This window comes from Struthio camelus, chromosome 1 (assembly GCF_040807025.1).
Source record: "Struthio camelus isolate bStrCam1 chromosome 1, bStrCam1.hap1, whole genome shotgun sequence".
NCBI lineage: Eukaryota > Metazoa > Chordata > Aves > Struthioniformes > Struthionidae > Struthio > Struthio camelus.
In genome coordinates this window covers 13,609,088-13,633,156 of record NC_090942.1, presented here as the reverse complement: position 1 = coordinate 13,633,156, position 24,069 = coordinate 13,609,088, and the positions used below count along the sequence as shown (strand labels likewise).

General features: G+C 39.5%; 1 protein-coding gene across 11 annotated transcripts in view; it reads right to left on the bottom strand.

The window, feature by feature from the left end:
* MAGI2 (membrane associated guanylate kinase, WW and PDZ domain containing 2) overlaps positions 1-24,069 on the bottom strand; it is a 757,526-nt gene that overhangs the window by 25,265 nt on the left and 708,192 nt on the right. For all 11 annotated transcript variants that reach the window (XM_068924402.1, XM_068924568.1, XM_068924499.1 and 8 more), the window contains 3 exons: positions 23,485-23,647; positions 20,272-20,512; positions 18,432-18,575 (listed from right to left, as the gene is read on the bottom strand). In XM_068924402.1, coding sequence (XP_068780503.1) covers positions 18,432-18,575; positions 20,272-20,512; positions 23,485-23,647 — 548 coding nt within the window. The remainder of the gene's footprint in view (positions 1-18,431; positions 18,576-20,271; positions 20,513-23,484; positions 23,648-24,069) is intronic.

Below are 24,069 nucleotides of genomic sequence, written 5' to 3'. Positions count from 1 at the left end.
CCTTTTCATCTTGCAAGCCTGACCTGAAAAAATCAGCTCTTTGCTAGCCATGGACATTGAAATGTTTTCTATTTTCTGTTTTCTTTGTCACTATTGTATTTCTGTCAACTAGAAGTGTAATCCTTCAGATGGTTTCCTTACTTTCTTAGTCTGAAATATAGCATTTACCAAATAAATGTGCATAATATGAAGTGTCAACAAGACTCATTGCATCAAAGAAAACTGGAAGGGATGTCAAGAAGCCATCTAGTCCCTACTTTTGCTCAGGGACAAAAAGAATGCTACTAAAAGCATTATGGGCAGTGTTTTTCAATAGGAATTCATACCTTGTCAATAGGAGTTGTAGCCTATTTTCAGAACTCTCCTAGGATACTAAAAGCAATCTATTCCAGAACTTAAGTAAAAAGCCATTGATCGGAATAAAACCTCTCAGCCCAGCTATCATGCTTTATAAATGCTGCACACTGAGCAGTGGAGAAAAAGAAAAAAAAAGGAGATTATTTTGGGGAGAAAAGCCATACTTCTGCAAGGTGAATTTCTTTCTGGGAGGATTTTCTTTGCTAAGAGAAATACATTTGGTGGTCCTGTACCATGCAGTATGCCCTTTTAGACACTAATGATGACATCCAGACCACACTGGAAAGCAGCGCAGGTGCTCTTTGAGTGAAGCAATGCTCTCCCTTGGGCTTGGCCAGATGGGGCTGTTTGCATTACCCTGACAGCTCTGCCTTTGGAGAGGATGGCAGGATGTGGTTTCTGCACCACGAGAGGCCAAACCAGAAACTCTCCCTACCACTTCTGCCGCACAAAGACAGAAGATGGATTTATAGCACTTTCCTCCCAAGACTACTATTAAGACAAAATGCAGAACAAATTCAACCTATTTGGGAAAGACTGCTTCTAAATGTCATGAAGCAATTAAATCCTGATGGAAGAGTTTAAAGGTAATTTGCCAGGCCAGGCTAAACACACTTGACAGAATACTAAAAAATTCCAAAGTCTTAAAGAAAGACAGCTCTTTTTTTGTGCCATCTTGCCTGGATAGACCATGTTTTGCAGGAGGTACATAAAATGATCTTGTTAGAATGTTTTGAGAGAAGAACTGCCAGATTAGATCAAACGAAGGAGGTGTTTTTAACACTCCTTGATAAATAGTCTTTAAAATGAATACTAATGAAAGTTGTTCAGAGCATGCACAGTCCTTCAAATAAAATCCTCTGCACTCCCAAGCAGAAAGATAGAAAGAGATTTTAATGTGTGTAAATGTGAGTTTAATGTGTAAAAAGGTTAAGCTAATGTCACATTTTTCCCTTGCTGACTGCTTTTCTTCTGTTCTTATTGGACATTATGCAGGAACTATGTCGTAGGAAAATAACCTTTTCTGTACTTCAGTGGATTAAAATATTTTTTTCTCTGTAGGCAGTATGATGTAACTGATTTGATAGTTTCCTTTTTATTATAAAATCTTATGTGCAAATAACCTTGGAAAACTTTAAAAAAGCCAAGTGTCTTGGTTATGTGAGTGAGCGGGGGAGAAGAGAAACAAGTTCTCAAAAATTAGATACTCTGGAATTTACATTAGAAGGTTTGAGACTGGATTTAAAATAAATAGTTGCAGGCGCAGTGAGTTAATTGTTTTCTATGCATTTGTGCCTTGTGGCTGACTGATGTATAACTGAATTAGACTGCAATTGCAGCACAGGTTCAGCTCTAATTAGATTAAAAAAAGCAACATGGAAGAGAAATGTTATAAACACTCTTACCTTGAGAAAAGCATCAATTAGAACTTGCACTTTTATATCTGGGGAATTCATACAAAAGAGAAATCTTGACCAAGGAGAGGTTTCCCTTGTGTCTAGCAAGGTATGACTTTGTATTCTTGCCTTTTCTGCAGTTAAGCATTTATAACCTGCACTTCCCCTCACCAGGTGGATTCTCTGATGTTTAATATGGGATGAAATCAAGCAATGCACTTTCCCTGGGTCCCGGCATTAAAACCTTTTCTCTCTCTCTTGCTCTGTCTCTTTCTCCCTCTCCCTACTCGGCTGGCTGTTTTCAGAAAGCAGCAGGCCTGTCACAAACCAAAACTTTCTCTTGAGACCCTTGATCTTCCTTCGTACTCACTTGAAAGACAGATCTCGCACACACTGCTAGTGCAGGTCATTCACCGGGCAGGGGGAGAGACCTGGATTTTGCTTCAGGGTTTCTTCTGTCTTTTGTCACCCCAGTGATTGCTTAAGGGGAGACTGGATATGCCTACACCCTGAAGATACACCCAGGTCAGGCCAGAGATAAGGGCCAGGTAAGAGTAAGTATAGAAACAGGCCTTGAAAGAACCCAATTCCTTGCAGTGTGGCAGGAGCAATTATATCTGGACCATCTGTAATAAAAGCTTGTTCAACGGCCATTGAAAAGGATTCGTTAGCCTCCTCAGATGTGTTTAATTTCACAGCCATACTCTGTATTTTTCCACTGCAAACTGTGATGAAATCACAGAATGACTGAGGTTGGCAGGGACTTCTGGAGCTCCTCTAGTCCAACCCCCCTGCTCAGGCAGGGTTGCCTGAGCAAGTTGTTCAGGGCCGCGTCCAGCTGGATTTTGCGTATCTCCAAGGATGGAGCTTCCACAACCTTTCTGGGCAACCTGGTCCAGTGTTCGACCACCTTCACAGTAAACACGTTTCTTCTCATGTTTAAGGGGAATTACCTGTATTTCAGTTTGTGCCCATTCCTTCTTGTCGTGTCACTGGACACTGATGAACTCTTATTTCCTGTAGTGCCTATGGAAAACAACTGACCGCGATAATCCCATTTACTAATCATCTTTCTAAACAAGATTGCTATTATATTGCATCCACATTACTCTCTTTTCAGGTTCAAAAGTCCATTCCTTTAGTTTTATTTCACAAATCATGTTTTCTCTGTAATTCTCTTCTGCATTCTTTCCAATTTGTTCACAGTCTCCACAAAACATGGTGTCCCAAACTGGAGATATTATTAAGCTAGGAGGTAGGCAGAACCAATTAAAATGATGATAAAATTTCTCCTATGTTTTACACATAACACTCTCCTGTTGTCTTATATAATGTTCCTGGAACTAGGTTTTTTTGCCTTTGTGTAACACATCAGATTTGACACCCACGACTAACTTGAATTCCAAGATTACTTACCCCCCAGTATTATTGTCTAGGCAGTTACTCCCCACATTAAATTCCACACCTGAGTTCTCTGCCCTAAAAATAGCACAGTGCACTTCAGTGAATTTTATCATAGTGATTGCTTCAATATGAAAAGTTAATTTTGAAATCTAAGTCAGTTCCTCAAAGTGCTTTTGAGCATTCTGTGAATAGTGGCATCTTGGTGTTAATGATTTTTATTCTATTATTTATCCATAGGTCTCCAGTTAATAATGAAATTATTGAATTGAGCTGGTTTCTTCATAGGCGCCTTGGAACGACACTTGCAATTTCACACTTGCAATTCCAGTTCAAAAGCAAACCATTCAGAGCGTTCTCTGAGAGTGATTATTTGCAGTAACCACATTAAAGTGATTCTACCTAGATTATGTTTCCCTATCTTGTTTCTGTGAATTTCATACAAGCCAGTCTTGAAAGCTAAAAAAGAAGGTGCCTCATAACTTCTCCTTCCCCTCTTTCTACTGAGAAATAAAAGCAAACAATAGAAATAAAAAATGAAAATTAGACTGATATGACAAGACTTGTTTTTCACAACTTCCGTGTTGGTAGGTTGTTTTTTGATAATGAGTTACAGATTATTTCTGAGAATAAAAGTTAAATGAACTTGTCCATTTGATTCTGTTTTTAAAACAGGCGTTATGTTTTCCTTTCTGTAGTCTGCTACTAACTTTCTTGTACTCCTTGAGTTCTTGGAGATAATTACTAGTAGTCCAGAAATTACTTTTTCTAGGCCACCGAGCATACATAGATGAATCTAAAATTGTTTTTAGGCAGTTTTCTCTTTATTCTGATCTATGTTCCTTTCTTTTTGTTGACTTGATATGGTAAGTATATGGTTTTTCTGAACTTATTTTTATGAAGACTGATACAACGGGAGCAATGAATATTTCAGCTTTTTCAGCGTTCTCAGTAAAGTGATGGACCAATACTTTCCTTTTCTCCATATTTTAAGAGGCATTTCAGCAAGCTGCCTTATGTGAAGATACAAAGCTTTTTGCATGAAACACCAGACTATTTTAAAAGATAGATAAACCTTAATGTTATCATTTTGCGTGGAATTTAGTTTCTCCGTCATTTTACACTTTACAGATTTCGCTTTTGTCAAGACATTAACATAAAAAGTGATTCCCAAGGTCTGGAGAATCAGCCATCCCCAAAATTGTACCTTCAGCTCCCGTGCCATGCAGGTACAGTTTTCGCATGATAGCCTGAGAGGACACGCGCATGCTAACTGCCAAGCTTTAGCTCCACAAACAGCACAGAAAAGGCTGGAGAGCGTAGCCCTTGAAAGCCAAAATTTTACTCTCACGCAGCCGTAGACTGCCTTCGGGGTGGCGGAATAAGCTTTAGCTCGGAGGAGTCTTTGCAGGGGCCCCGCGTGCCGAGGGCGGCCCGTCGCAGGGCTGCGGCTGCTTGCCGCCCGTCACGCGGGATGAGCCGACGGGCGCCTTTGCAGCCCTGGTAGGCAGCAGCACGCCATAACACGACCCCAAAACTGGCTGCACTGCTGATGTGCAACCTCCCCAGCTGGCCGTCTTCAGCAATGGCCAAAAAGGCGGACTGATGGGCTCCGCACCCCCAGAGCGCTCCCGCCGGCGGGCCAGCCTCTCTGGGAAGCTGCTGCCTGAGCTGCCTTTGTTCGGAAGAGACGCAGTCTTTACAGCTATGAATCTGGCAGCTTTTGCCCACACTAATTTTGCATTATGTTTCTTTCTTCCCACAGATCGTGGCCCTGGCAGAATTTTCAGTGCTGTTCGAGATAAACGCCTCTCCAAAGCCACTCATTCTTCTACTGACCCGATGGCATGCAATAAAGAGAAAGCTTCTCTATTATGTACTTACAATACGCAAGCGCAAAGTAGACACTGAATGTTGTTTTTCTCCTTAATGCTTTCAAAGTTGAATATTAACGATTTAAACGTAACTATGAAAGTAGTTCGTGTATATGGGAAATGTCTCTTAAAAAAGCCTGTTTCAGTTCAAGTTAATTCAGACTCTCCATCCATGCATAAGAACAACTGAGCTATAAAATTGGGCAGCATGTTTTCTGGCAATAATGAGAAGATAATATTCCGAAGGGGTGTTTAAGTGACATCACTATTGATAGGTTAATTAGAAAGAAAATTGTAAAGCTTCCCTGAATCATTAGAATAAAGTGCCTCTAGCACATGTGAGTTTTGCTGCAGATTCTTTGCTCTGCCCATCTCTTGTAGTAATTAGTATCTGTCTTGTTAAAAAAGCCAATCAGCACGTATAAACAGAATTTCAGAAGTAGGCAAAATCAAAAGGAAATACATATAGCTTTAACGTAGTAAAGAGTTTTGCCTTGTCCAAACGTACTTTTAAATGACTGAGGATGTCCTTGTGCACGTTTGCCTCTGCTAGTGCGTAAGGAACGGTCTCTAAGCAGGTACACAGTTCCATGTTGCACAAAATGAAATTAATTGCATATGCACATTTTCATTCTATGTTAAATGAGGGACTCGAATGATAAAAGCAGCCTGAAATGATTTGTGCAGAGGGCATTGCTATCTGTCATTTTATTAATGCATTTTGTAATTAAACCTCCGGAAAGAAACTAATTGCACTTAATTCCCTTTTATATGGGCATTCTATTTTTATAACTGAAACACTTTTTGCATGTTATTTGTTGTTGTTATTATTGTTAATGAGTCCAAAAGGCTGAGAGACTGTGCTCAGAAATCAGACAAAATAGCAACTCCAGAACATCTATTCTGGTAAATTTCCAAATACTGTCAAGCCCTAATATCATTGCCTGGAGTGAGGCATTGGCTGGATAGCTGCTGTGCTCTCCTCACAGCCGAGATTTCAAACCGCATCAAAATCCCACGTGCAACGTGTAGCCTGAGCAAAGCCATTGAGCATTTCTAGTTTTGGACTCCCTCAAGCGTATTTCAGGTGTTTGAGCATGGCTTTAGCAGTAGCACATATAGCATATGTCTTTGGGGAAATTACAGCACTGTGTCCCATGGCCCTCTTGAAGCAACTACCTATGGAAGTTTTGAGTCACAAACTCTTTTTCTATGGCTAACCAGGTGTTTAAGCAGGGAAGACACTGAGCAGCTGCTGCTCCTTACCACTAGAAATACCTGCCTCCCTGGGCCTGCAGAAAGCTCTTGCCTCCCGCCTGAAAAGGGGAAGGCACGGTGCAGAGAAAAGAGAAGCCAAAGGACTTGGACTGAGCTGAGCTGGTGGTATAGAGCAAAAATGGCTTTCATGCCACTCCTCAGCAGGTGGTCTAGCTTCCCCTCCCTCCCCCCCCCCAACTTTTCACCTTTTTCTGAGAGGGAGAAATAGTAAACGTGCTATTACAGACAGAAAGCTTGGAAACTGGAAATTGTGCATGACAGCGCCTGGGCAGAATGAGGAGTGCATGAGAGAGAAATGCAGTTTGCAGTGGTGGGCAGCTAACAGGACAGCAAACGGCACTTATGGTACTATGGAAGAGGCGATGCCTTCTGCAGCACTGCTGCAAAATAATCCATATATAGAGGAATTAAACATGTCAAAGATAAAAGGAAAAGTCATCACCTTACTGGAGTTAATTGAAATATCATTACCTTTTTTTTTAATACAGCCAGGATGACTCAGTGTTAATGTTACTAGCATATACTGTCACTGCTACTTTCATGGATGGGATGCAGTAGAGATTGTTAAAAAGGAAGAAGAAATTTTGTGGTGTCTTTTTGACAGCCTCAGCCAATTCCCATCGGACAAAAGCAAAGTAAAACCAAGAGCTGATAAGCAGAATTTAAAGATCCTACACAGAAGCCTAGGCATAAGCGTTCATGGATGCTGCTTCCAAGCAGGAAACGAGAAGAGGACAGGAACTCTCATAAACCACAAGAAGATTTTGAGGAGAAAAATCCTAAAAACCTAAGAGCTAATCATACCAGTGTGGAGCCTGACAGAGAACCAATGATCTCAAATGGATGTAAGGCAGACAAGGCCACAGAAAAAAGCTCGCTGAACTCTTTGCATTAGTGTTTCCCAAAGAGGAGAGGAGAGGTCTGCTCACTACGGGGCTGAGTCTGAGGAAACTGACTTCAACTGAAGAGTTAGTGCGAAAGGTTTTAGAAGAAATTGATGAAATGAACAGTAAGAAATCACCACAGCTAGATGGTATTCATCCCTGACTGCAGGAATTTGGATATGAAGCTGCTGAACTAGTAGCTACAGATTGTAATCCACTGTTTAAATCAGTAAATTGCTTAGTAGAAGGGGAATGGAAAGTGGCAAGTGTGACACTAGTCCTTTAAGGATGGTCCTGGAAACTAACCAAGCGAGTCTGATGTTCGTTCTAGCAGGCTGATGGAAGCAATAAGGAGGGTTAGGATTAGGTGGCATATGGATAATTATGATATACTAGGGAAGGGTCAATGCGGCTTTTGTAGAGGAAAGCCATTCCTCACAAATCTATTGCAGGTCATTGAAGCTGTCAGCTGTTAGTGATGTAGATAAATGGGATCTAGTCGGTATACTGGCATTTTGAGAAAGCTTTTAACATAGTTCTTCAATAAAGGCTCTGCTATGGGATGAGAAAGAACAGTGACTTCTAGATAAGAGATTAAAATATAGGAAATAAAAGCTTGAAATAAGTGGTCAGTTTCAAAACCAAGAGACCTTACCATATTGGTTATTTTGTTCAGCATATTTGTAAATGGCATGAAGAAGAGGTGGAAGATTGAGGTGATAAGATTTGCAGGCAACACAATACCATGTAGGATTGTCAAATCTAAATTTAATGTTAAAAGCTGTAAAAAAGATAGCACAACACTATGTGTTAAAACAGCAGGTGAAATCCAATGGCGATAAGTGTTAAGTACAGAATATTTGGAAAATTACATACACAGTAACTCTAAATCAACCATTACCCCTGAAGAAAGAGATCTTATAGTCCTTGTGCTTCGTTCTCTGAAAATGTTAGCCCAGTTAAAAAAAGCAAACAGAATGTTAACCATTAGGGAAAGAAAAGGAGAATAAAGGAGAAACCATCATTATATCATTCAGGAGCACCAGTATCTTGAAAACTGCAGGTTGTTCTGGTGCTTCCATCTCACAAAGAATGTTATAGATTGGTTTGGAGAAGGTGGATGAGGTTGGTGAGAGGTAAAGAACAGCTCCCTTATGAAGCAAGATGAAATAGACTGGTAATCTTCTGTGGGAAAAAGGTGTCATGTCTGCTGGGTGGATATGGCACAGCTCAATAAAAGAAGGAATGATACAGAGAATGAGGAAGTAATCTTGAGATTATTACATTGTAGCTGTAAACCAAAAAGAAGAGGAATTTTTTTTTTTCAAACAATGCAGCATTTAACTTTGGAATGCATTTTGTATAGTATATCAGGGATGTCAGAAAGCATGAGAAGATTCAAACAAAAGATTAAAAACACAGTGCTTGCTATTAAGGATGATAGCCTGAAAGAAAATTCCAGCACAGAAAATCTGTAAACTGCTGATCGGGTGTTGCTATACCTGGTGAAGGATCATTTCACACTCGTCCTATTCTTTACACGCCTTTCCTAAGCATCCTCTACTTATTCTTGTTGGAATGAGGATACTAGGCTGCGTGGGCCTTAGGTGTGGGCCTAATATTTGTATTCTTTTAACTTCAGAGGTGATATATTCCAATTCCTACTTGTAGTTGTTTCGGAGATACAGAAGAGAGGCTGCCTCTGCCATCCCTGTTGTTGGATGTTGTGTTTCAGTCATCAGAGCTACCACTTGATGCGTTTTCCCTTTGTTTCTAATACTCTCACTTCTTAATTTCTTAAAGTTAGAGCTAACTCATTTTACAGACCTGGAAAACTTTGTACATCTTCTGTAAAATGCAAGTTTGAATATGGTGCCTGTCTGCCAATTAAGTATTCTATTCGCAAAATTTTATACTTAGCCATTTTAAGTAAGACTATTAACTCAATGTTCTTTTTCATAGCTGGCTACAAGTTTTTTTTTATTAGGCATAGAATTACAAAGATGCTTTGAATGTATCACCAAATTAAGTACGTTTCAGAGAATGATGCTAACTATATGTGTGAGAGGAATGTTCTTTCGCCCTACCTTTCTGCGAACAAATTCTAAAAAACACGCTCTGCGTTTTAGAGAAATGGTGAATTCACCTACAGTTAATTCACTCTTGACTTATTAAGCTTTTCTACTGTCAAAATGTATTCAGTATCCCTGAGGACCTCATTTTGCATTTCTTTGTTGTGCAGACACAAGAAGTTGATCAGTGTTATGTCTACATATCAATATAGTCTTCCTTGAGTTCTACCAATTACAATAAACCAGCATGCCAGCTCGTCTTACCATAGGCTAGCATACAGATAATATGCTTGAGCATCCCAGCTGAATTCCCAGAGTTCAGATCAATCACACTCAGTCTCACTGCAAGTGAAGTTGGACAGTGATGTATGTAGTAGGCAATTGGCATGTGAATGAGATTACCCCAAAGGGACATGCAATTCAGAGGGAAAGCATAGCTAAACATCTTTCTGTACTGTTCAGATGGATCACAAATCACAGAATAAACGGACGGGACTAAGCATATCTTTGTCTTTATGTCCTATCGTAATGACAGTGTTGACATTCACTGAACGTAAGATTTATATTACAGCCTAAAGTAAGCCAGGTGTGCCGCAGGATTTAAGAGTTAGTGCTACTTACGTAGAAAAGATTGGCTACTTAACTGACATGAATCACCCTGTGGGCATTTGTCATTCAGATACTTGCACAAAAGCTGGTATCTTCTAGCCAAACAGAAGTAAGCAGGGCACTGCATGCTCCTGAAGCATCCTTGTGCCCCATATGTGTGAGCACAACATCAATTTTTTTTTTTCTATCTAAATATTAATGACTTTCGGTGGGATTTCTGACTGTCTTCTCAAGCCCTCACTCACTTTGAGCTCTCATCTGCTGTGAGAGCTCATTAGCTGACTTCCTGCTGCCCTCAGCACACCACCTGGAGATGACCTTCCTTGCTGGCTGCCCTTGCCCTCTGCTGCTAGGATCTGCCACTGCTCCTCTCACCGGTTTGCTTGCTGTGACTAGTATAAACTTGCAAGAGGCTTTCCAAGAGGCAATATCCTCTTTCTCCAACATTTGAAGAGAGGACTTCATTGCCTTTTGAGAACTGGAGACCTGCACAAGTCAATGTAAGCACTATTCCTCAAAGGCTTCAGTTTTCTTCCCATCAGCATCCAACAGGCATAGAAAGTTTGCTATGGCAAAAATTAAGTATTACACTGCTCAATCCTTTGCTTATTGTTAGACACGGTGATTGTCCCAAATGCTTGTGAGAAGGCTGATCGGGCCATTCTTGCGTTCTTCCAATTTCTTTACCGCAGCTTTCTTGGCTGGATAAAGAAATGTCTGTATTTGTCATCTATTATCTCGACTGTGTGAAAACTGCTTTTGTTTCCTATTTTTAATAGTTTTTGCTCTAGTCACCTTCGAGTGAGCCTCTAATTCTTCCTTGCTGTGCTTCTGGACTCCAACATCTGGTGCATTCCATTGGAGACTGTAGCAAATAACCCTTTAATGTGAAGCTAATCAATCAGAGATGGAGCAGCCCAGACAAACACTCAGGTTTTCATCAACAAGAGATCTAAGTGAGGCCTCCATATCAGTGAGGAGACAGTGCAAATCATGCACATCCTCTTAAAGAATTCCACTTACTGTAGAGTAAGAAATCATTCATCCTTCCTTTTTAAGCTTTTAGTGGATAATCTCTGACAGGAAACAATCAGTCCTGTAGATGGTCAATGCTTTTTCACATTTATCGCTTCTAAAAGGGCTGCAAAAAGCTGAGATAACTGTACAGAGACTTTGTTCTGGAGGGATAAAACAGACGTAGCAGTAATGTGTGGAATCATAAAACTCAGGAGAAAGCATCTGTATGCAAATCTAAAGAAACCGTACGTGATTGCTAGCGAGTATTTCTGGTTAAAGTTTAGCTGCGGAATGGGAATCTCACAAAACTGTGTATGTGGTAGCCCAGCCAGTTAAGCTTGGATTTTGTTTTCTGAGAAATAAGACAACAGCTACGAAAGATACTTTTTAAAAAGAATGATGATACATAACACATGATGATCTGGGCTAAAAAGAAGAGTCTGTGGAAGCTGTATTTTGTTCAAGTCTCAGATTAGGAATGATTCCCTAATTGATGGAAACAGATGCTTTTGATCTTTTAAAAACCTAGAAATCATGTCAGCTAAAAATGGATACACTGATAAAGTGACTAGGTGAACACTAAGTTAAATGTGTGGTTTCACACAACAAGCAATGCAGAAAGCTGAAATGGAAAAAACCTGAGATGAACACAGAAGAAAAAGACTTCTGCTTTACATGATATAAAAGCCTTTCTAAACACTTTTGGGACCTAATTACCTAAAACTGCTCTAAACTTTGCCTGCATTTCAGCTCTGCTCCACTATCCAGGGCACAGTCTCACTGGTACCCTCCAGAACCACTCACATGATTCCTGGGTGCCGGACTCAAGGCATTCACACGTGCTCAGGTGTGTCCTGCTCTGGGGAGATAGGTGAATATCCTCTTGTTAAACTCCACTGTTACGCGGAGTGTAGACAGTCCAGAGAGACCGCTGCCTGGATATTGCCTATTCCTTGAGAAGTCTGAAAAGTTAGTCTTGATCCTAACTAATTTCTCCTGGGAGATGTGCTTAGCAATAGTCAACTTTTACATGACACCCTACTGTTTAGAAGCCTGACCTCTAGGCTCTTCTGCAGGGACTTCCGAGGGAACTTAAACTTAGGTGTCCCATGGCTTAAAAGAAGGCTTAAATATCAGGTTACTAGTTTCGCAGGTGCTCTGTCCCGCATTGCAAATCAGAACGCAGAAGTCATGTTGTCAGAAGGAAAAAACAGGAGTAATTGCCCAACCTCATATTTGGGACGCTTACAAATAGGGAAATGACAATTTTGGATGCTGTCTAACGTTTGACAACAGTTTCTTATATAATGCTTATGCCTTCCACGATCTGAAACCTCAGTTATGTTTCCTTCCAGATAAGACAGGCTCCTTCTTGTGCGGTTGCTTTTATGGTCCTTGACTCTTGCATATTGAATTCTCCTTTTTTGCTAGGAATAACTGTGATGTAGGAGGGTGAAGTTTCTTGAATAACTATGAGGAAGGCTGGTGGGAACTGTTTTTATGAGAAAGGAAGAAAGGATAAAATGCACAAATTATGCTAGTTTTCAGAATCCAGTGAACCTGGCCATAACATAACTGGGTTACCGTTATAAGACGAGTCTTATTGTGCTGCTCACTCAGCAAGTTTGAACAGACAAAAGCCACAAACATTCCTGTGGAACAACAGCACAGATATTCACAGTCAACACTGTAGAGCTTCCTATACCTTGTGCCTAGTTTTAGCGCCAGATCTGTACAACTGAAACCAAGACAGGGGCACAGGCAGCAGCATGAAAAGCAATACACAGGAGAAAGGAATGAAGAGTCAAAGAAAGACTGCAGGATGAAAGATACAAAATTCCACAGTGTTTGTATTTCAGAAGTCTGTCTTGCGAATATATAAGAAAAATCTACAAAAGAATGAGAAAAATAATGTAGTGTTAGCAAATATGAGAAAGCTAGAGACAGGGCGAACTGGCATATGTGGACTGAGAAAATGAGTTGACAAGCCAATGAAACCAGCAGTGTCAGAGCTGAGAAGTATGACTTTCATCGAATAAGTGAAAAAAAAGGATGTAACTCACCAAGTGACAAGATGACACAGATGTACACTGTGTATAAAAAGCACATTTCACCTTCATTCTTCATGAATTTCATATTCGCTAAACCCAATTAGGCAAGATACTTTGTATCTTTGCAGCCCTCAGCTACAGGCTCTTTGTTCTTTGAAGCCAGTTTCAATAAGCGTGCTGGCTGCAAGAGATATCATTCAAGGCAATAAGATATCTGTTGATCATATCTCAGATGTCTAGCAAACACTATGAGCATCCTTAACAATTCTCCTGAGAGCAGTCAGTACTTGCTCATCTCTAAGGCAGGAAGGGATAGAAATTTGCAGGCAGGGCTCAGCTGATCATAGTCCTCAGCATGAGACAAGAAGAAAACTATGAGTTACCGTGAGCCTCGTCTAAATAGACCTGTAAAATTGTTACTAATACAGTTTGAATCTTCAGAGACCGAGTGAACTGTGCTCCACTTTGACCGTGTTATGTCCCTCATCTCCGGTGACTGATCTAACTTCCTTAGTACTATTATTAATGACAATGTGCAACATACTCTTGCCCTACTCTGAGACTAAGACTTGCAGCTTTATTTCCAATATCGTCATCGTTTGTCTCATCATCAACTATTTTCAATTTTTTTTCCTCATGTTAGAATTACTTGGGAACTGGAGTCCTGATGTGCCCTGACTTCTGCTAGTCCTGGATATAAGATATCAAAGATACTGATATTTCTCCAAACCTCTCTCCTGATTCTTTCAGTACATCCTTATACTAGGGAACACAAATATGGTCCCATTCACCTCTTCTCTCCTTTTTGCCATGGTGAAGTGTGGTTGGAGCCTTATATATCCGCTATTGCCTTATCCTGAAGAAGGAAAGGTGGGTGGAGATAAATTCGTAGAACTCAGACCTCTCAATTAGTCTATCTGCCTTTTTAAGTTTTGGATATTTTTTTCTCCTATAGTCATGATGTCCTTAGATCTAATTAAACTCTTATTCATCACTGCCAACTTGTAAGACATCTCTCTCTTTGTGAAAATTCATTTAGTTTACTAGAAACATTTTGAGTCATTTTTAAAAAGTTCTGTAATCCTTCATGAAGGAAGACCTCAGAATTTACTATTTTACCTTGACCTGTGCTCAGCTGACAGAATTAATAGCTGGCTGTATTAGCTTCCATTTCAGCAGTGAGGTACACCTCTATAGAGGTCTTTCGCAAGAAATCTTCATATCTCTTACCCAGGAACTGCAATGAAATCCTGCCAAAGTTAATTGTGTCATATGACTTGGTATGTGGGTTCATATGACATTACACAGTTATAGCTGAGGATCTCCAAGACTTGGTGAGGATAGGTTACCAACCATGGAGGCAGAAGACTTATCTCACAGAATCACAGAATGCTTGAGGTTGGAAGTGACCTCTGGAGATCCTCTAGTCCAACAGTCATCTCTTCTTGTAGTAGACTTCTGGCTCCTTTGGTGGACATTTCCTTCCCATGTCTGGTGATAGACTCATCCAAGTCGGATTAGGATGTATGCCTGGGCTTTCTGCAGAACCAGAGTCTATGAGCCCAAATAAAAGTCTCAGTGCAGGTAAATGTTCTAGGACTAGGAACAGTTTATTTACACTGCAAAGGTTTAAAAATTGTTTTTAAAGGAATCACATGTCAAACTTTCAGAGATAATGCATTGTCTCCTTAGGCAGACAGAAGGGAGCCCTTGGGCAGAAAAGCAATATGCTGGTGAGACTGGTGAACTCAGTATGACATCAGCTCAGCAGTCTTCCACCTTTCGGGTTCCCAGAACAATCTGGCAGAAAATGGAGCAGAAAGCTCCATCAGGTATGAAGGGGAATTAAGGACCGTGTCAGATCTAGAATTCCTGAAATGGTTTATCAGTGCATTTGTTTCCAGTATGAACACAAAGCGTCTAGCATGCCATTCCCAGTGGGGAGGAAGATAAGGATTTCTGGTTAGAAATATGGGACAATAAAAACTTTTATTACGCATTTTTCCCCATCCCATCAATCTTTTCAAAGCTAGACAGTGCTAGCAGGACCAATGAAAGCTGGTCACTTCCAGTGCTTTGCTCTACTTAATCTGTCAGGTCTCTCATCTGCTTCCAAGGTTCACTGGAGTTCATGAGGACCCAAAGATCAAATTAAAAGTGTCATGATGATTCTTTGATTTTGATTTTACTTCCTTCCTGTCATTTCAGCATTGTCACTTGATTCAATTTCTCTTTGCTCCCAGCAAAGGTATCTTGTATTCCTTTCTCGCTTGTCTTCCTCAGTAATGTGTCTATCTATCTAGTCTATTTTCTTTCACAAGAGGTAGTTTCATAGTAGTTCTTTATTCATATTCAGTCTTAAATTCTATTTTTTCAGTTTTGTACTCCATGGTTGTAATGCATAATGCTTTAATATGTTGTTAGACCTCTAAGCCTTTTGAATGTGTACTGAAAAACTTTCACATTTTTTAATCACATTTCCAAACAGAACATTACTGTTAGGTTCATCCCATCAGTAAGGTTTTGCAGTGACCATTAGCACAGAGTACAAAATGTAGACTAACTTGCTGATCTTGAGCTATCTTCACTTACAGGTTGCATTGCTTTAACTATACAAAATTATAAACCTACTACTACAGATGTAGCTCTATCACTATGATGGTACTTTATATACTTTTATTTACTTCTGTAAAAAAAGGAGATTTATAACAATATAAACGTGCCTTTATCGAGACTTCTGTTGGCTATAACCATACTGACAACAAAATATTATCTATGGAATACTTTTCGTAATTACAGCTATGGGTTTTACAGGTAATGTTTCATTATATCATCTTTTTTTTCAACAGCTTAACCAGTTAATTTTTCTTTTCTTGGCTTGGTTAGTGGGAATAATTGAGGTGTTATGTATATTATTTCTATAAGCATGATCTGCACCTCATTTTATCTGCTCGATGTTTTTCTAAAAGGCTGACAGTTAAATCAAAGATGGCTTTTCAAGGAGGAAGAAACAGGAAGCAAAACAATGACAGAGATAAGTAGACCATGAGAAAAACTATTAGCTGGGAAATGCCTCTGATAAGATCCTACCACATAAGCATGGTTTACTATTCCCAGCGCTGAAAGCCTAGGATCAGATATTCTGAGCTTTAAAGAGGACAGTATATGAAGTGAGAAGGACTGAGCAATTTTTGCATGTTTCCTGTAGAGAAGCATCTGCAAAACAGAGAGATACAGAACTGTAGCAGTCTCCCAGCCAAGAAATGGGAATGAACCTGCATTATTGATAGAGGATGTAAACTTAGGAGAGGAGATACAAGTACAGAACTTTGTTTCTTTGCTCATCTATATAGTGCTATATGCACTATTCCTTTCTGCAGTTAAATGCATGTTTAAAAATGTTTTATTTTGAAGCAGCTGTTATTGTGCCACTTCTGTCAATCAGTTACAGGTCACTGTAAAAAAAGATCTTGCAAGTTCCAAAACCATTTGTGACTGTCAGGTTAAAATGGCTATTAAACAGGAGAATATGACTCAAGATTCAATGACAGGGCTGGAGGGCAAAACTGATTCTGAGGAACGGCGTTTTTAAATAGGAGAAAAAAAATCTAAGATACAACTGCTTGGCTAGATTAACACTTTGTATAGTAACTACATCAATAAATAAAACTTTAAAATAAGATATTTTAGAAAATAAATTAACATTTTTCATGATAAGAGTCAGAATTTCCCTAAGGAAATTGAAAAGAGACATGCATTTATATTGCATACTTTGCATACTTTGGCTATTCACAAAGTGGATAGCATAACTTTATTTTTATGGTACTATTCAAGATTTTAATAGGTCAGATTTTTTGCCTAATACGGCTTGAAATGATCTCTCTTGAAAGCCATCATCCTTCAAAGTCTGAAGCTGTAGTCTGCTGTATATCCTTCCATATATGTGATTCCAGAGCTTATTAAAAACGCAACTCTTTTGCCTCTTCTTTAATTACATTATCGCTAAGAATGTTTATTTGGATTATGTCCTTTTATTAAGAACAACTAACTGCAATAGTACTACAGTAAAGGAAAGAATGAAAACACAGATGAAGATACTGGTGAATTAAAGTTCTAGTTGCAGCATAAATTACCTAAATTTCATACAATACATAATGTGGAAATAGTTCTCAGTTACTAGTTGACTGCCTGGGTTGCTAGTCAAAGGGACTCTTTATGCTGTTGCTTCCTTACGCAAGCTCCAAGCACCAGGGGTTTTGAACACGGTACAGCTAAGGACTAACTGAATTCTAAAATTCTACTAAGTGGGCAAATTAAGGAAGATATGAAACATAATAAGAAATCCTGAGTTAAATGAAGAAGGTCTCCATCTGTAATATAAAGTCTCTCAACTGCATATTTACATAGATCATAATGCTTTTTAACTACAAAGTCAATCTTGATGAGACCGTCAGCCTTGTGAAATAAAATCTGTTTAATAACCACGACCTTTATAAAATCTGTTATTACTCCTGTAATAGTAGTAATTCAGCAGTAAAATAGTAGTAAACACAATGTCCATTCTTCATAATTAAATACTGGTTCAATAAGGTTGCACTAATTAGCTATATAAAGAAAATCTTATATGTTGATTCTTGGTGGCCTCTTTTACTCGTGGATTCCCCTAGTCCTTTTCTGCATTCACTGATCTGTAATGTATTAATATGCCTTGACAAGTTTATGCCATCTCCTTTCATATCACTGGGCAGATTAAACGCCTCTATTTTTGATGAGGCTATTTTTTCTTATACAGAACGTGTACTTTTTTATTATGGAATTTCTAAGCGAATGCTGTAATTTTGTTAAATTTGGTATTTGGATGTGGTGTTATCACTACTTCTACCAGTACAAGACTCCAATGCACTAAGACCCATACAAACAAATAGTGAAGGCTGATTCCTGGAGAGAAGATGATTGAATAATATCAATAAACAGAGCTGCCAAACACAAGGAAGGCAATATGCTTAAATTAGCAAAATAACACAGACTAGATTCTACGTTTCATAACTGTCAGATGAGTGTCATATATTTACCACTTTGCTTTTGTGATTAGTGAAGTAGCTATTAATTATGTTGATAATAGTATCAAAGAAGTACCAAACTCATTGATAGAGATTTTAAGGTGCTTAGATATAAATGACAGTATAAGAAGAAAAACGTACAGCAAAGCAAAATCTACTATCAACAAAATGTGATATGTTTACCTCCCAAAGAAACTGCACAGACCTACTATAGATTTCAAGTGATTTCCCCAAGTCTTCCAGGACAAGTTTATATTACCAGAGGTGTTTGTCCTTGGTGCTTTAAAATATATTAGGAGGTGAAAAAACTGCTTTCTATTTGACTCCATCACCAAATAAATCTATTACTTAAATACAGTTTACAGAACTCTTACAATCCATTTCTCAGAATTTTTGCAATAGGCTCAGTTCAAAAGAGCAAAATTACTTACCCTCATCCTTCCATTTCTTATTGCTGGTCCATCTTCTGCTAACCTCAGCACATACAAATCCATTTTGTACTCCCTTCCTCCTCGAATACTAAACCCAAAACCTTTGGCTCCCTTCTCCAAATCAACAGTGAAATAATCAAAATCCTGCACAGACAAATACAGAATGAAACACAATTAACCATGTGAATAGACTGGATTACATTCAATAAAATACATCTCTTGAGATGCACAGCTTAACCAACCAACATAAGTAAATAAATCTTCAAAGTATACGTTTGGACTGGCAAGAGTGGTGAGATCAAGAGTGCCTATTTTGGTCATTAAAAGGAGACTGCAGCAAAATGTAGATGCCTGAGTCTAAAGGGATCCAGAAAGGGCATCACTGAGCAGTTGCTTGGTACCTAAAACTCTCTAGGCTGGTTCCATATTCATCTTCAATACAGTATTTTCATGGTACTGAAGCATAAATGTTTCTGTCTATGCAGAAATGCTAATTTGGCAAGTGGGGACGCAGTCAGTTCCTGTACAAGGACCATAGCAACCCTACAATTACTAGGAGAAACGCCACCTAAATTCCCGTAACGCAACATGGTCAGCAGGTGAGACTGCATGGAGTTCACACAGGGCAGCAACTCTGCTCGTGGCAACTAAAACCTCTGCCTTAAGGAAGAGGTGGAAAGTGGAAGATCTGAGTTTGACTCTCTGAGTTTGGCCCTTGATCCTGCAGAGACTGAGATTTGCCTTTCCAGTTTTTCTTTGCTAAACCCTAAGTGAGAGCACCACAGAGGGGTCTAGGCGGGAGCCTGCTTTGTCGCCTCTGAGCCCTCTGCAGCCATGAGTGCAAGGGCCCCAGAAAGACAGCAAGAAGCAGCTTGATTTGTGTAGACCAGTGGTTAGAGAATTAACCTGGTGAAGCATCTTATAGGACACGGGCACAGGGATGGGTATTTGCTTTTTAGATGTTGGAATGCATAACCTTTTCAGAAGGTTTGCTGGATCTCTTTCAGAAATTTGGATGTTTTCATTGATACAATTTACGCATCTGCCTTTGAAACTACAGACATAAATGTGACATCTACATATGGTTTCAGCACATAGTGTCCACAAATTTACACTCTCTCATTTAACATTTTTCTGAACTCTTGTTTTTTTCTTCCTTTATCTAAGGAGAATAGAGGACTTTTTTCAAAGCATGAATTTTGGGTTAATTCCTGAGACCTTCTGAACTATCAGTAAATGTTTGTCATCAGCAGAGTTGTCCAAGGTAAGGTAACGACTCATCTAAGTCTTACTTTTGCAATTTGCGAGATTATGCCTAATGTCAGAGAAACTAGTTGCACAAACTAGTTTCTACCCATACAGACTACTACCAGCAGAAAAGTAAATTTATCAGTCAGGATTCACCTTTACTGCTTTTTGTATTTTTTTCTGATTAAATGAAATTTTGGTTTTCAACAGTGCTGTAGAAATGCATTTTGGCCTAAGTACATCCACTGTACAATGACTGGATTATGCTCCTGGGAAACAAATACTTCCCCTGCTGCAGCAAGGGCAGCCTATTTTGGAACTTTTATTTTAACTGTGCAGTACCTTAAAAATAGCATCTATTTAACATTCTAGTAACACAGTTATAAACGTAGTGTTATTTTACAGATCCCATAGTTCTTCATTAATATTATGATTCTGAATTAATTTTCTCTACAGAGAAATAGTAACTCAGAGCAAAAAAAAAGGTGCTTTTTTCTTCTCTAATATCAGCTTTTTTGATAGTACATACTGTCTCTCCCTACAAAACTTACTGCTTTCTGTTGAAGAGTGCTGTAATTATTTCAGTTTGTACCTGGGGCTGTCTGTAATCCGACAGAGGGTACTGTCTGGTGTCAGGCGAATGCTGCCTGTAATCTATCAAGGGCGGCTGCCTGTAGTCGAGAGGGGGTGGCTGCTGGTAATCCATTACTGGGGGGTGCCTGTAGTCCAGCGGTGGCTGTCTGTAGTCTGTTGAAGACTGCCTGTAGTCTGTAAACGGAGGTTGCCGGATATCAGGTTTCACATCCTGTCTTGCTTTTACTTCTGACCTATAACTGAGCAAAACGATTGCGTTTCAGAAAGCACCAAAACGTTAAAAACGTGCATTACTTGCAGTATTGAGGAGTGAGAGCCAATTGCCTGACTACAGAATTGCATAAAACAAATTTTCACAGATAAGCAACACTTTCTAGGATAAACAGTCGAGACATCCAAAATCAGTGACCACTTTTGAAGCATGGGCATAAGCAATTTTCCCTCAGGTCATACTGTGCAATTTTTCAGCTGTATCAGTGAGATCAGGATTAAGCTCAGAGGGACAGGAGCAGGAAAAGCATCCCGATTCCCACTTATCTTGACTAACTGAAAGAAGAAACTGCATCAAAAAAAAAAAAAACACACTGTAAAATAATCCACTGAGTTTATGAAGTGCTTTCTCCAGAATGAAGATTTCTATAGAGTAAACAAAAAAAATCAGTGTAGACGTTTATAGCCCGTGTTTTACTGACACAAACTATTATTACTGTGGATCTCTTATGTTTTGATGATGATAAATTATTCGTGCTAGTTATTATCTTTTTAATAAAAGGTATTCTTTAATAGAACATCTGTTAACATCTGTGTATATTACACACTCCCTACAACACTGTCTGGCTACAAGCCCTAGCAGGTCATACTAGTAGTTACGCACAGAGGTGTCACAGGGTAAAAGGAGAGCAAATTTGGTTAATGAAGAATTAATAAAAAATATTATTTTAATTGATAGCTGGCTGAAAGAAGACAAGTCCCAACATTTCAAAGAAAGTTTAACTTCTTGTAGTTTAGAAGTCAGTTATCCTTACTCAGAGGAGTGGATTCCTTACCACACTGCCTGGTGCTTCCCCTTCCCCACAAAACTCCTTCCTGCCTCTAAAAGGGAAATCAGTGCGTAACGTCATTTCTTACCTCAGTTAGGTAACGTGCTGAAAGTGCCTTAAAGGAAATCCTGAACACGCTTAGTAAGGTAGTTCTCTAATAGCAGTCTGAACTAGATTTAATGAAAATCTTCACACAGTAGATGTCTCTACAGTTTAACCGCAGGTGCAGAAGAATATATATTTTTCTTTTATATTTCAGACTCTGCTTTAATAATGCTGTGGAGGCTTTCTGGCCATCAAGTGACCACGCACGTACACATGCAGACACGTGGAGGCATAGGCACTGTGAAAGCGACTTCAAAACAAGCATATTGATTCAAATTCATTTGACATCTCGAACGAATGACACCGTTGTTTTTGTTCATGTTATTACCTCCAAAAAGACAACTTTAAACAAGCTAAACATTTCATAATGTTTCAGATACAACATTTCAAAAGTTTGCTACTTGACTGGTACAGTTACAGTAACATTATGGCAGATCATCCTACACACTAGCTTTAATTAGCTAGATGTCTAACCAGACAAGAAAAGAAACAGGACTATTTCCCTTTGACTTTTCTGAGAAGATGAAAATAGCCTACTGCCAAACATACTCTTAAAGCCTGGCATTTATGAGTACATGGCATATATCATAAGACCTGCATGCATATGTCAAATCTTCTTATTTTCTTTGCTTCGTGTCATGATCCTACATAACGAGAAGCCTGAGAACAAACAGGCTTACTGTAATACCAAACCTCATTAATATGGAAAGTAAAAATACCAGCTATAATTCCTAAAATCTTTAAATTTCTTTTAGTATTATAACTTCAAATGATATAGAAGCACTATGTGTACAAGTTGTTATCATCTGACTTATAAAATCTGGTGAAATGTGATACTATATCAGCAAGCAACGGTGGACTTTTTAGCTGGAACGAGAATCATCCTTTGGCAGGTTCCCAGTATACTACCACAGCTGTATCTCAGAAGATGATGCTTTTATTTACCATTGTAGTCATTGTAATCCTTGTTGAATAAGTAAACAGTGACATTATCTATTATAGTTTATGCTTTTCAGTAAAACTATTACAGAATTTGGTTTTGGAAGTTTAATTAATACAATTTACAGGTCCCCTCTGAAAATCCTGAATTTACTAGACATTTATCACTGACTTACAACTGCCCAGAGCAGCTTCCGTGAAAGTTTTGCACTGGATTTTGTCAGAAGCATATCTTTTCTGGAGAAGTATCCAATGAGATAATAAAGAAAAGGAATTTGAAAAGTATGACTAAATGAGAGAAAATTATTTTGGGCAAGTGAAAATGCTACATCTGTTAAGCAAGGTGAATTAGAGGGCACAGTGCCTGAATCAACTGAATACAAGTACTTCCAGAAGCAAAAAGTTAAAATTTTATAGCTGGCATCTACTATTTGGGGATGAGGGTCCTGATGAGGTATGTTACTCACTGAAGATTAGCATAGAGACAGTCAGTGCAATCAGCCTCATTTAACAGAACAAAAATTAATCCAAGGACTAAATAGCGCTGATTGGAGATCACAGACAGTTGTATCATTCCACTGTCTAAGTCTGCGTTAAATATATACAGCTTTAATACAGCTGGTCACAACACTTGTATCGCCCGCGATTTCATTTCCACTGCAGACAAACTTTGTCAATGCTTATACATGGACAACGCTCATACCTTGCACACGTATCAGAAGACAAACTAGAGAAAACAGCTGGAAAATGACCCACTGTAGATAAAACCTGTTATAAAAACATAACAGGCAAAAGAGGGCGACGTGTAAGCTAACTAAAAGGCCACCTCCCCATCAGCTACGGATAGAGCCATGTTCTGCGAGTTGTAGAGGTTATAAAAAAGAACGTTATTACTCGTGAAATTATCAGCAAGGAATATTTCAGTGTGTAGTCCTTTGGGAACAATATGATGCTGGGGGAAGAGAGAGTAACGTGTTTCGTGCCTGCAGATGCGCGGGACTCACCGACTAACCCGGCAGGCTCAGTTCCCGCGGTGGTGGCGCGGCATCGCTAGCGATGGAGCGAAGCCCGTGCATGGCGGGCATGGGGCGCGTAGAGGCGGCAGGGGCTGGGGGAGCCGCTCTTACCTGTTTTCGTGGCCCTGGAGCTGCAGGGGCTGCGGCGGGGGCGGCGGGGGGCCCCCGGGGCTGTGCGGCGCCCCGGGGCTGTGCTGCTGGGCCAGCGGGCTGTGCTGCTGCGCCAGCGGGCTCTGCTTCTCCGAGCCGGGCGCCGAGGCCGGGCTGTTCAGCTCTGCAGAAAGGGAAGCTGCAGATTAAAGAGCTGTCACGCCGCGGCATTTAATAAAGGGCAAAGGTAGGCAATAATCCTTTTTTTGGTCCCGCTCTCCCTCTGGAAATCTGTGCTCTGTCGCTTTTGCTATCTAGGCTTATAATTAGATTTTGAGACATCTGAACCTAATGGGCTCCTGTTGATATTCACTGAGATCCAAAATCTTGGTCACTTCTTTAACTCCAGTTGACACCTTCATTATTTAAAACCCAATTGAACAGGGGAAATGGCTTCCATGTTTCATAGTTTCTTTTAAAGCCTAGAAATATTGATATTTGGATATTTTCATTTTGAGAGAATGAATGATTTTATTGCTTTCACGGCTATTATAGGATGACAGACTGTTGTCACAGAAGCGAAAACACTGCTGTGCTTGTGTTGGC